The 12,802-nt window shown below is 43.9% G+C and overlaps 1 protein-coding gene across 5 annotated transcripts in view; it reads left to right on the forward strand.

The window, feature by feature from the left end:
* Positions 1–5,824: 5,824 nt before the first annotated feature.
* Positions 5,825–12,802, forward strand: part of NECTIN3 (nectin cell adhesion molecule 3) — a 134,544-nt gene continuing 127,566 nt past the window's right edge. For 3 of the 5 annotated variants that reach the window (XM_043449088.1, XM_043449089.1, XM_043449087.1), the window contains exon 1: positions 5,843–6,141. In XM_043449088.1, the coding sequence (XP_043305023.1) occupies positions 5,982–6,141 (160 nt within the window). In that variant the 5' untranslated portion in view covers positions 5,843–5,981. Of the gene's footprint in view, positions 6,142–12,802 lie in introns of all 5 variants that reach the window. The other 2 variants (XM_043449085.1, XM_043449086.1) reach the window with 2 other exon arrangements.

Genomic DNA, 12,802 nt, shown 5'->3' on the forward strand with positions numbered 1-12,802 from the left:
TTGAACTCTGTGGGAGAAGGTGAGGGTGGGATGTTTCAAAAGAACAGCATGTATACTATCTATGGTGAAACAGATCACCAGCCCAGGTGGGATGCATGAGACAAGTGCTCGGGCCTGGTGCACTGGGAAGACCCAGAGGAATCGGGTGGAGAGGGAGGTGGGAGGGGGGATCGGGATGGGGAATAAGTGTAAATCTATGGCTGATTCATATCAATGTATGACAAAACCCACTGAAATGTTGTGAAGTAATTAGCCTCCAACTAATAAAAAAATTAAAAAAAAAAAATATTACCTTTGCGGTTAGGCTTTTTCAGTCTCTTTTAGGCAGACCTCAGACTCACCCTCTGTTCTTTCCTCCATTGTTGGCAAGAATACTGTATTGGTATTTGGGGTCAGGATTTGAGTTTTTCCATTCCCAACACTTGACATAAATTTCAGCATACAGTAGCTCAATCATTTTTGCTCTATTTCTCTACCTTTTAATTTAACCTACCTGAATATTAATGCCTAAAACTGCATTTTTTTGGAACCCTACTGCCCCTACAAAAGAGCTGTGTATTATTAATATAAATAGAATTAGCCTTTAGATAGCTTTGTGAAATATCTGTTTTCATTGTAGGTTTAGGAGGGAAGTCCAATTCTTCCTTCCCAAACAATCCTCTTATCTTTTAGTTCCATAATGATTCTCAAGGGCAATCAAGTTCTGTAAAATAAAGAAATCCCCTTAACCACCTAATATTAGAAATTTCTATTTGTTTCCACCATGATCTAGATCAGGAACATTAATTGCAAAAATCAAATCATACGTTTACATGACAAAAACACCAGCACAATTACTTCCAAAATTACTCATTTCAAACCCACCTCTGCTTAACCTGGATTCTTGTCAATGAAATTGAAGAAATTTTGCTCATTTGCCTTATTGCTTTTATTTATATTAATTGACATATTGACGTAGGTAGGCTCTATAATTTTAAACAGTTTGAATTAGAGAAAAATAACTGTTATAAGGGAAGGTTTGAGGAAGGAGTCACTGAAAAACTGAACATCAACCAAAGTTCAATCAGGAAAACAGACACTATATTATGTTGCCTACAGAACTTAATAAGTGGGCATTGCTGCAGAGAGGGTGAAAGGGTGCTCCACACCAAAAAGGGGGCACGGAGCTGACTCAGATATGTGTGCAGGAGACTGTCACCACCTTCAGGCTGGGGAAGCAGAGGGAAAATTCTGGGTTCTTAGAACTAAGAAGCTCAGGGGACAGGTCCTATTGTTTAGGGCATGGACCTTTGAGAACTGGGCATAGCCTCGCTTTTGTGGGTAACTCTGAGGTGTTGTGATGATTTCTTACAGCATAGAAATGGGAGGCTGGAGCCCACTGCTGAAGACAAGCTGATGGGCCGTTACTACTGAGGTGATGCTGATAGGAGCAGGAAGTAAACAGCAGGAAGTAAACACGTGTCTTCTACCTCTGTCCAGTGACTTCTACTGACAGAACCTATCAAGAAGCCAGCTGGCAAAGGAGATGGATGTGTGCAGAGGCCAAGCCCCAGTACTAAGTGTGAATATGAAATGGATATGATAGCTTAGTAAGTAGTACTGTTGTTGTTTAGTCACTAAATTGTCTGACTCTATAGCTACCCCATGGACTATAGGCTCCTCTGTCCATGGGATTTCCCAGGCAAGAATACTGGAATGGGTTGCCATTTCCTTCTCCAGGGCATCTTCCTGATCCAGGGATTGAACCCATGTCTCCAGCATTGGCAGGAGGATTCTTCACCACTGAGCCACCAGGGAAGCCCTAAGTAGCACTAAGAGCAATTAAATCAAGAGTGTCAAGCCATGGTCAGTTAAAGTAACCATCTTGCAGCTTGAAAAACTCAACATGGTCATATACTCAAGACCTTAAGAAATTAATATTCTTCTGCTGAGTCTGTCTGCCATTAGACATACACTTGAGTATGCTTGTCACTATAGATATCATTCAATCATCCAATCTGAGAGCTATATGGCAGATATTTTTCAAGGTGGTTGAGTTTCAACAGTGAAAAAATAAATAGGTTTCTGCCCACCCTTGTGGAACTGTCATTCTAGTAAATATAAAAAAGATAACATAAAAATACAGTGTATCTGATGGTGAGTGCAATGGAGATAATAAAGCAAGTTGTGTGTGTGTGTGTGTGTGTGTGTGTGTGTGTGTGTGTGGTGGGAATAGGGATTGGAGGTGGGGGCAACTCTTTCATATGGGGTGGTCATGGAAGATCTTAATGACAGAGTGTAATTAGAGTAAAAACCCAAAAGAAATCAGAGGAAGAAAGCAGTATGAATATATGGTTGAAGATCTTTTCAGTACGAAATGGCTGTATCTGATAAAAATGGGTGGACTTCTTTCATGGATTTGCAGTTTAACTATTTGCATAGTTCTGCTATAGACTGTGACTCTAGCTAGGTAACATCAACTTACTGTCAAACATAGTACCAATTCAAACACTCCACAAAGCATTGCTCATCTCTTCCACTGAGAGAAATGCTATACTTCTTCATGCAGCAGGTTATAAAAAAATTGCTGATGGTAAAAGAACTAGCTGAGGTATGTACATAATAGCCTACCTGTACTAAAAAAATATTTCCTCTTTCAGAGTCAGGTATGAAATTCTAGCCTCAAACTTTTTCTTTGGATTATCTGAGTAAATGTAAAATGTCCAAACTGTACATAAGATGTCTTTGATGTCTTTGTCAAACTTCATTTTTTAATTAAGAGTTAATGAACCTTGATAATTGGCCAACAGTCTTTAAGGCAGAAAGTGGGATGGATACCATCAGTGCTCTTAATCCAAAACAATGAAATCACTGTTGGCATTAGAATCATGTTGCTTTTTGTTCAGATAATTTTTTTTTTCTTGGAAAATACATGAATACTTTGGATTCAGTGGTACCAGAGATGTCAATACTAACTATGATTAAGTATTCCTTCAACCAGTTTGCCACTCAAACAATAAAAGTGAACTTACCTGTAAAGTTAGACATCTGAAAATGATATAACCCAGTTATATTCTTATGTTAAAGGCTTTAAGGGAAATAACAGTAATTCTAGTCCTTGAAAAGAGTGAGTTGTACCATGTAACGTAAAATCTTTTTCTGTAGAGCTAATACTTTCCTACAGGAAAACTTAAGGTGGGTATGTCTTCATTTGAGAGGAATGTATTTGAGACTGGACACGTAGAAAGTAGAAGTTTGAATTAGTCAACTTGTTTTCAACTTTTTTTAAAAAGGAATCTTTGGAGGTCAGTGGTGTCTACTAGAAGGCAAGAACTTGATTCTGGTGGTGAGACCACCACACCTGGCTTGTAGAGTTTGCAAACTTCGTGCCTAGGTTCCTCTGGCTCTCAAGGAGGTATAACAGTAATTGTAACCTTTCTTGCTTTGACATCTCTGGCTGAAGCTGATGTATTAAAACAAATTATTATTATTAAAACATAATGCATGTATGCACATAAAACACCAGCATGGTGCTCTTTTCAATTTTATATTACGTTTATAAAATACTGGTCCTTCCATGCTCCCTTCACTTTAGGTCAGAGGAGAATATAATCAGAGCATACTAATCCAGTTCTCAAAATATGGAGGAAATATATTCTTTAAAGCTCCGTATCATCCCTTTGAGAAGCACTAAACCGCCTAATCCCTCATGGTCTCTGTAGCAATTGCATGATGGCCCCCATATTAAGTCTTTGGCACCTTTTCAAATCTTACTTTTTATCTGGAGACTGGAACTATCAGGGAAAGACTAGGGGAATGAATTGGCTAGCAGTATTAAAATTCTGGCTGTTTAACATTTAACTGAGTATCAACAACGTGTTAAAGTGCTATCTAAACATAATTAGCTAGTCATGGCGCAGTGGGCTCTGTCTAAATTTAACTGTGAAATTAGGTTTAGGGAATGTGAAAATAGGGGGGAATTTTTTCTCAAGGGAAACGGTGGTGTCAGCACAGCTGAGGAATGTCACAATAGCTACATTTAGTCAGTTATGATCATCATCAGGGCATCTCCTGGAGCGACGCAGGACAGGGTTTATTCTTAAGTCCATTCAGACTAGGTGATGGAAAGGAGCGGTTGCAGGAGACAGGCTTACAGGGGACGACAGAGGCAGACAGGAATGGAGAGGGAGCGAGAAAAGAGGGTGGAGGAAAAGAGGTCTTTAAACCGAGCGCTGGAAGACAGGATGGGCGGCGGAAGTTAAGAAAGAAAAAAAGAGCGGTGGGCAGGGGTAGACCTGCGTGTAGTCTTGGAGGTGAGTAAAACGTTAAGTTAGTGGGTGGAGGCCGGGGAGCCCTAGCGACTGAACGCGGAGGACAGCGTGATCTTGGCGAGAGAGAATCTTTCGTTTAGCTGCGACAGGCGGCCACATCCTTTTTTGACTATTCTTATTGGAGCACATATGTGGCTATCCGGTGGCGATGGCAGGACCAACATAAAATTAATGGTGTCAGGATTGAGGATGCGTGTCCTCCGCCCCCAGCCCCCCTCGGGAGAGTGGAAACTGTCCCCCACCCCCCCAGAACCGCCGGTGGCTGCGGCTCCAAGGCTAAGCCACCGGGGCAGTGCGTGGCGGGCAAATGAAGAGGGCAGGGTGCGCAGCCACCGGGGTGAAGGAGGGTCGCGGAGGATCACAGACGCTCCTTTCACGGGCAAATATTTAATATTTCTCGAGGTCACTGTCCCGCGATCAGTGCACAGGAAAACAGGCAACGAAAATAAAATCACATGTGCGAACATGCAAATGAAAGAAAACCAAAGAAAAACACCACCGCACTACAGGCGCTCCGGTCAGGGAAATCCACGGCCTCCTGTTGCCAGCCGCCCGGCGAGGACAGCGGACCGCCGGGCGGCCAGAGAAGCGAGAGCGAGAAAAGACCTCGTGCGGTTCCTCTCCTTGCCCGGCTCCGTCGACCCTTTCACCAAACTGCCCTCCGTGAGAAAGGGGCAAGAAAAACGCCTGTGCAAACGTGCCTCGGCGGGCTAAGGGGGAAGAGGGGCTGGGAAGAAAGGCGGGATTCGGAGAGCTCAGCTGTCCCGGGAAGCAGGAGGGAGAAAGTCTCTCCTTCCAGGCCCCGGCGAGGAGGGAGAGGACGAGCCCCGCAGAATACGTCCAGCTTCCCAGACAGGAACCTTTAGCCGGGGCAACGGAAGGGCAGCCCCATCGTGCCTTCCTCTCCCCACCCCCTCTCTCCTCCGGGTCCCCGCCAGAGGGAGAAAGCCGCCCGGGCTGGCTTAGCTGCGAGCACGACCGTCCCACCGCCCTCCGCCTCTATCCGAGCTGGGGCCGCGGCGGACCCGCGAAGGGCGGAGTGGGCGAGACCATTGGAAAGGCTGGGGAGGGGGGGCAAGGCAGGATCGCGAGGGGCGGGGCCTACTAACCCATTCCAGATTTTCTGGCCTCTTTAAAGCCCTGCTTTGGGAGAAACCCCGTTATCTTGGAGGAGAAAAGAGATTTGGGGTTTTTTTTTTTGAAAGGGGCGGGGCGAGTGAGGAGGGCGGGGTGGGAGGAGTGTCGCGGCTCGCACTCGGGCATCAGACGGGAGCGCGAGTTGCGCGGGTTGGGCGGGCGCGTCCCTGCTCCTGCTCGGAGGGTCCGGCTTCCTCTCCCCCTCCCGCGCGGGGCGGGGTGGTGCGCTCCGAGTTCCCAGGAGTTCGAAGTGGGCGGGTGCCGGGCTGGGGGGGAGGGGAGTGGCGGCGGCGGCGGCGGCGGGCGGCTCCCGCCTCAGCCTCGGCAGTGGCGTCGGCGACGGCGGAGTCGAAGCAGCCGCGAGCGCTCGGCGGAGTGTCAGCCGGCGGCGACGGCTCAAGAACTGGGAGTTAGGGACGCGCGCACCGGACCTTCCGCCGAGGCCACTGCCGCCGCCGCCGCCCAGAGCCGGAGGCACCGGGGCCGGGGGAGCCGGGCGGCGGGAGAACCAGCGGGCCGGGGGGAGGGTGGGGGATGGCGCGGACCCCGGGGCCGGCTCCACTGTGCCCCGGAGGCGGCAAGGCACAACTTTCCTCCGCTTCTCCCCCCGGGGCCGGGCTCCTGCTGCCGCCCCCGACGCCGCCGCCGCCGCCGCTGCTGCTCTTTCCGCTGCTGCTCTTCTCCTGGCTCTGTGGTAGGTGAACCTCGGCCGCCGGCGCGGGCTGAGGGGAGGCGCGGCCGAGGGTCCCTGCGCCGCGGCCGGGCCGGCGCGGGCCGTTCTCTCGTGCGGAAGGCGGTTGTGTTCGGCGGTTGGCTGCGCGAGCGGGTGCCGTGGACTTTGGCTGGAAACTTTTCGCCGCGCCCGGGGCGAGGCCGGGGAAGGGCCGGGGCCGGCGGGTGAGGCGCCGACTGCCCGCTCCCCTCCCCCGCGGCCGCGCGGCTCGCCACGCTGCCGGTCGGGGTCTGGCTGCGGGGTTCTCCGTCCGGACGCCGAGTGCTCGGCGCGACAGGGGTCCCTCGCTGTTTGCTCTCGGGACCGTTACTTGCTCGCTCCTACGCGGAGGAAGCAGAGAGCACGGACTTCTGTGCTGGCGCTAAGGTGATGGGATGCTCGTTTGCCGCCTCATTTTTTCCCCGGGTGAAACTTGAGCTGTGAGCCTAGATACCTTTAGGAACGCAAGAACCGACGACGGAAAGAAGCCTTTGGGTTCCCACCCCGCTTCTCCTTCCACCCGGGAGAAGGCACCGTGTCAACCCACCCTGCAGCTTCCCCTACAGTTTTCTTCGATCCTACCGCCCCTTTCTGCCCTGGCAGCCTCTGGATCGCTTTGCATTGAGCCTATCGCTGCCTTCCAGTTTGTGGGACGTCTGTCTCACTGTCCATGTTTATTTTAGCTGAGCCAATTTGTCTTCAGGACTTTGATTTATGTGTAAAATACCTGACTGCATTGGCTGTGCCCCGGCTGTTCTGGTCAAATAAGCCCCGCGCCTCTTCCCTACCGTTCTTCCCACATGTTCTATTACAGTTGTGTCGCATTTGGGAGGTGGTCTCATTGTAAGTTCACTTCCTAGGCATCGGAGACTAGAAGCCTACTTGTTAAGAGTATCGTTAAATAAATATCTCCGTTTCATGCGAGAGACGTAGACTTACGTGATCCTTAATGGAAGGCGGCGATTTGGGAGACTAAGGCCACCGGTCTAGCTCTGGGGACTGGCTTTGTCTTTTGGTAATACCGGAACACAGCAGGACGTTATTCATTCGATGACTCCCACTTAGCAGGAAAGTGGAGAGGAAAACTTAGGCTTGCTCAAAGTGTGTTTTACCTGAGACGTTTTTCTGGTACATAAATCTGCTCTTGGATGTCAGCGTTTAATGAAATTTTAGAAGAAACCAGGAAGTTTTACCAGTATTTACTACAAGAAGAGATGTGTGCGGTTTTCTTGGATGGTGTGATTTAGAAGAGAATCCTATACCCCTGTACCGTGTGGGTGTGTTGGGGTAGCTGGTTATGAGGAAGGCAAAGTTTTCAAGAGATTGAGTGCCCCTTATAGGCTGAGAATTTCCACTACCAAATCACTGTCACGTTTAAAGCACTGTAATGACAGTTTCTGATTTACAGAGTATAGTATGATAAATGGCATGTTATCTAATCTACATTGTTTCTGTAGTCCACTCCTCAGATGTTTGGTTTCAGGACACAGTTCTTAATGCTGTTACTTATTTATATTGAAGATTCTGGATTGAATTTTGTGTACTGTTCTTTTGCATTAAGAAGTCTTGTGGAATACTCCTTAATGTGGGAGGAAAATGGGAGGGGGATGTTAACAGTTTACTATTCTGATTCAGATTGTGTTAAAGACTAAGAATATTTATACTTGCAGTAAAGGTTTATCCAGCTAAGCAAAGCCCCATAGAAGACTGAAGCAAGGTAATATGTACAGGTAATACAAGGAAAATTAAATTTGGGTAATTTCATAGTTATTGTGAAAGTAAAGTGGTGTTTACTTTTTGAAGAAACACATTGAAATTCACATGAAAGAAGAAAGGAATTAAAAAATCATCTCAATAATGTGCTTGATATTTTAGAGTTCTGAAAATTCAAGTAGTATAGGCAAATGGACTGTGATTTAGAGAGATGTAAATTTAAGTTTTTAAGAGTTGTCTCTGCTTGTAGTTGTAGAGACAGACACTAGCTTTGTATTACTGTGCACTGCTCATTTAAAGAGCTTCCTTTTTTTGGCTTATAGTGTTATAACACCCTAATTTGTGAACCGTTATGACAAGTTTTTTTTTTCCATCAACCTTTATTTTAGAATTAAGTCTTTGAATAGGGCACAGTTGTCCTGATTTATGGATACTTAGTAAGTATGGAAACGGAAATTTCTTTTTGTAACCTGTTCATTGATCTAACATTCATAGTACTACTTACAAGCTTTGGCATGTACTGATGTTTGAGTTTAGTTTTATTTATTTATAAAATTTTGTTGAAGTGTAGTTGAGTTACAATGCTTTGGAAGTTGTTAGAAATGAGAAGATGTTTAGGCTTTAAAGAGATGACTCTATGATGATTTGTTAATTAGAGTGCTTTACTTATTTTTACCACATACAGATTCTTTTTTTCTTTTTGCTGCGGTTTTTGATATTCTGGTTGCATGTAGCATGGCTGTACCTATGCTAAACTCTTGCAGTATCCTCTCAGCACAGTATCATTTTTATGTCATGCTAATTTTACTGCTATAAAAAACCCTCACATTCAAACTAGTAGACATGATATTCTGAAAACTGTAAAAAAGTAATTAGATTTGCTCTTTTGAAGGGTGTACATTATCTGTCCTATTTGAAGAACTGAAATTCTCACTCGTCAGGGTTAGTTTGTGTGTGTATGTGTATGTGTATTAAACCTGATAAATCATAGGTATAAAGGTTAAGAGGACTAGATTTTCAACATTTTCTGACTTGATAAACCTCATTTATTTAATTCTGGAAGTCCATATTTCTTTATGATGCCAATAATCAATTCATATGTGATGAGATTTATGTTAGTTTCCCTTCCAATATTTTTCTTGAGGGACAGAGAATATTAGCAGGGATGTCGTATCGATGAGAGAGAAGATAGACTATTGACCTAAGTTCCAGCTCTTCCCATTTTCAACAAGGTTTTATCTTAAATAGATATTTAGAAGATTATAGAAGAAAAAATCTAATATGATGATGGACCATTTAACAGCACTTTCAGAAATTGCTTTATTCATGGCACTTGTTAGACACTTGAGGACACTGAATAAGGCAGAGTCCTGGCTTCAGGGAGCTTACCTCAGTATAAAGACGTAATGTAAAGGGATGACTGGAGGACTTCCCTGATGGCTCAGACGGTAAAGAATCCACCTGCAGTGCAGAAGACCCGGCTTCGATCCCTGAGTTGGGAAGGTCACCTGGAGAGGGGAACTGCTACCCACTCCAGGATCCTTCTCTGGAGAAATCCACGGGCAGAGGAACATGGCACGCTACAGCCCACGGGGTCACAAAGAGTCAGACACAACTGAGCGACTTTCATATAGGACAGCTTGGTGTTTATGATAGATTTGTGCATGAGGTACTGTTGATTACCCAGAAGAGGAATACCTAACCAACTATATAGGGATATTAGTGTAAACTGAGGGAAAAAAGTTACCTAAGAAAAAATCAGTTGAGTCAGATTTTCTTACTGAGATAGGTCACTGTGGTAGGTGGTATAAGTTTGCTCTCTGCACTTTATGGTTAAGATACTAAATAGGCAGTTTGAATCTGAAAAAAGATTGTCACTTACCAGCTGTGTGACTCTTTGGCAAGTTATTTAACCTCAGTAAACTTAAGTTTTCTCATCTCTTCAAAAAAGGGTAATATCAACTTGTTTATAGAGTTCTTGTGAGGATTAAATGAAAGAAAATAGCAGAATGCATGGAATATACATTCAAATTTTAGCATTTATTTTATTTCATATTATTATTAGGGGCTTCCTTGGTGGCTCAGTGGTGAAGAATCTGCCTGCCAGTGCAGGAGATGAGTTCCATCCCTGGGTTGGGAAGATCCCCTAGAGAAGCAGTAAATGGCAACCCGTGTCAGCAGTCTTGCCTGGGAAATCCCATGAACAGAGGAGCCTGGTGGGCTGTAGTCCACGCGGTGGCAAAAGACTTGGACACGACTTAGCTACTAAAACAAGAAAGAGAGACCAACTGTTTGTCATTCTTAAATTTTACCCTGATGACTTCAATAATTGGGTTTTCAACTTGATTGACTTGCTTTTTTTATACTTTCATCTTTATTTTGAATGTATAGCCCAGTCAGTGCTCTTGAAGTATTTGTTAAATTTACCTCAGATAAGTATACAGACCAGTTTTCAGAATGTTAGGATGTAGTGAAATTAACCCAGCTGTGTAATTGTATGGAATCTACATGGAATTGGATGGTTCCATAATGATGGAGAATGTTTTAGGACTTGGCTGTTCTGTGTGATCACTTAGAATGTTAGTGGTTATACTGAAAGTGTAGAGTTGAAACTGTGCAGTTGAAGATGGAGTCATAATTTCATTTCTACTTTAGCAAGTTACTGGTATTATCAGGTTGGAGCCTACAATATATATTGCCCATATCAATCTTCCTGCTTCTAAGACGGATATAATTGGAAAGTGACCCAAATTTAAAAGGAAGCAAAAAAGAGCAAATTTTGCATTTAGCTACACTGTCCAAAATAGAAATGGGAAAAGCTAGTCAATAATATATTTGTGAGTGTGGGTATATTTACTGTTTTAACCTTGTTTATGTCACTTATGCGTATATATGTGTGTGTAAAAAGTGATTCAGCAACTCTAAGGTACATTTTGCATCTGTATAGTTAAGGAACAAAACTTATGGCTTATTGCCTTTTATTTGAAAATGATTGAAGTGAAGCTGGCTGTGATACCCTTGTTAAAAAGGAGTATTTTGGTATTCTGTTGCTTACCCCTTAAAAAATTAGTGAGTAAATAACATATTCCTATGGCGTATTCTATACTCTATTAAAGTCTCCATAAAGTTGGCAATACTGAATACATGATTTGTGAAGGATGTGGCATTTAATTGATAATAGCCGAAGTGAAGTGAAGTGCAAGTCTCTCAGTCGTGTCCTACTCTTTGCAACCCTGTGAACCATACAGTCTATGGAATTCTCCAGGCGAGAGTACTGGAGTAGGTAGCCTTTCCCTTCTCCAGGGGATCTTCCCAGCCCAGGGATCAAACCCAGGTCTCCTGTATTGCAGGCGGATTCTTTACCAACTGAGCCACCAGGGAAGCCCAAGAATACTGGAGTGGGTAGCCTATTCCTTCTCCAGTGGATCTTCCCAACCCAGGATCTTCCCAGTTGAACTGGGGTCTCCTGAATTGCAGGCATACTCTTTACCAACTGATCTATCAGGGAAGCCCTAATAATGGCTTATTAATATGTAAATATAGGCTAAAATCAAAGAACCTTTAAGTAAGTAATGAGTGTGTCAGAAACTTAGATCCAAAAATCTTAGCACCATTAATGTCATGCTTTTGGTTACCTTTTATGTTTTCATCTGAAATTGTCTTGAACCCATATCCTTTCCTGAGTTTATGAAACTTATGATTTTCTGTTTTAGGCTCTGACATAGATTGATTATTTATGTAAATAAAACTTGTTGTGAATCTTTATCAAGAGTGAATTTTAGGTTTTTTGCTAAATGGCTCACTTATTACAGCATGGTCATTAATTTAAAATTTTAGTGAGGGCTGTCTCCTGTAAGTCTAGATACAGCTATATTGTAAGTATTACAGCTGTTTCAGAAACGATATTGTATTGCATACTTATGTTGCGAGTTTTACATGTTTTCTCTAATATTGCATTCAGGGAGATTATTTTACTTGCAGCCCTGTTAATTGCCCAATATTCAGTTTGCTAATTAAGATCAGTAGGAAAGAAGTACCCTGTAGTATTGTGAGTAGATATTCATAAACTGGAATTTGAGGTATGGTATGTAAGAACATACCAGCTCATAACTGGTTTAAATGACAAAGAATTGACAGCATTTCTGATGATTATTTTGTAGCTGTGAGATATTTAATTATACTTGTGACTCTATAGATAGGAGAGGTTATAACAGTTTTGTTTTTTTTTTTTTTTACTTTGGTTTCCTTTAATAGGAAGTTAATAAGTTAATAGTTTAATAGTCGTTTTTTTTTTTTTTTAAATAGGTTGACTGTTGTACCAGTAGAGGCTCTTTACTTTAAGCTGTTAGATTTCTTCAGAAGTAAAACTTTTGAAAAGGAGGAGGGTATGCTGCTGCTAAGTTGCATCAGTCGTGTCCGACTCTGTGCGACCCCAAAGACGGCAGCCCACCAGGCTCCCCCGTCCCTGGGATTCTCCAGGCAAGAACACTGGAGTAGGTTGCCATTTCCTTCTCCAATGCTTGAAAGTGAAGTTGCTCAGTCGTGTCCGACTCTTCGCGACCCCATGGACTGCAGCCTACCAGGCTCCTCCGTCCATGGGATTTTCCAGGCAAGAGTACTGGAGTGGGGTGCCATTGCTTTCTCCAAGGGAATATCTATAAATCACTATGCTCAGCTACCCAAGGTCAGCAAAAGTACGGTGTATTGATAAGTTCAAATACTAGTTACTAGGAAATCTTTTTTGAAACAGCATCCCAGGCCCCACTGTGGACTTACTGGATGAAGAATTTTGCAAGTGGGTGGAGAGTGTAGCCTGGTGATTGGGGCGTTTGTGTTTTAAGAGACATCTTCAGTTGATTGTTTCTTCCCTTGATGAGTACTATTTATCATGGCATTTTTATATATGATTTGACCAGATGTGGTCATTATT

The sequence above is a fragment of the Cervus canadensis genome, chromosome 27, assembly GCF_019320065.1.
Source record: "Cervus canadensis isolate Bull #8, Minnesota chromosome 27, ASM1932006v1, whole genome shotgun sequence".
Taxonomy (NCBI): domain Eukaryota; kingdom Metazoa; phylum Chordata; class Mammalia; order Artiodactyla; family Cervidae; genus Cervus; species Cervus canadensis.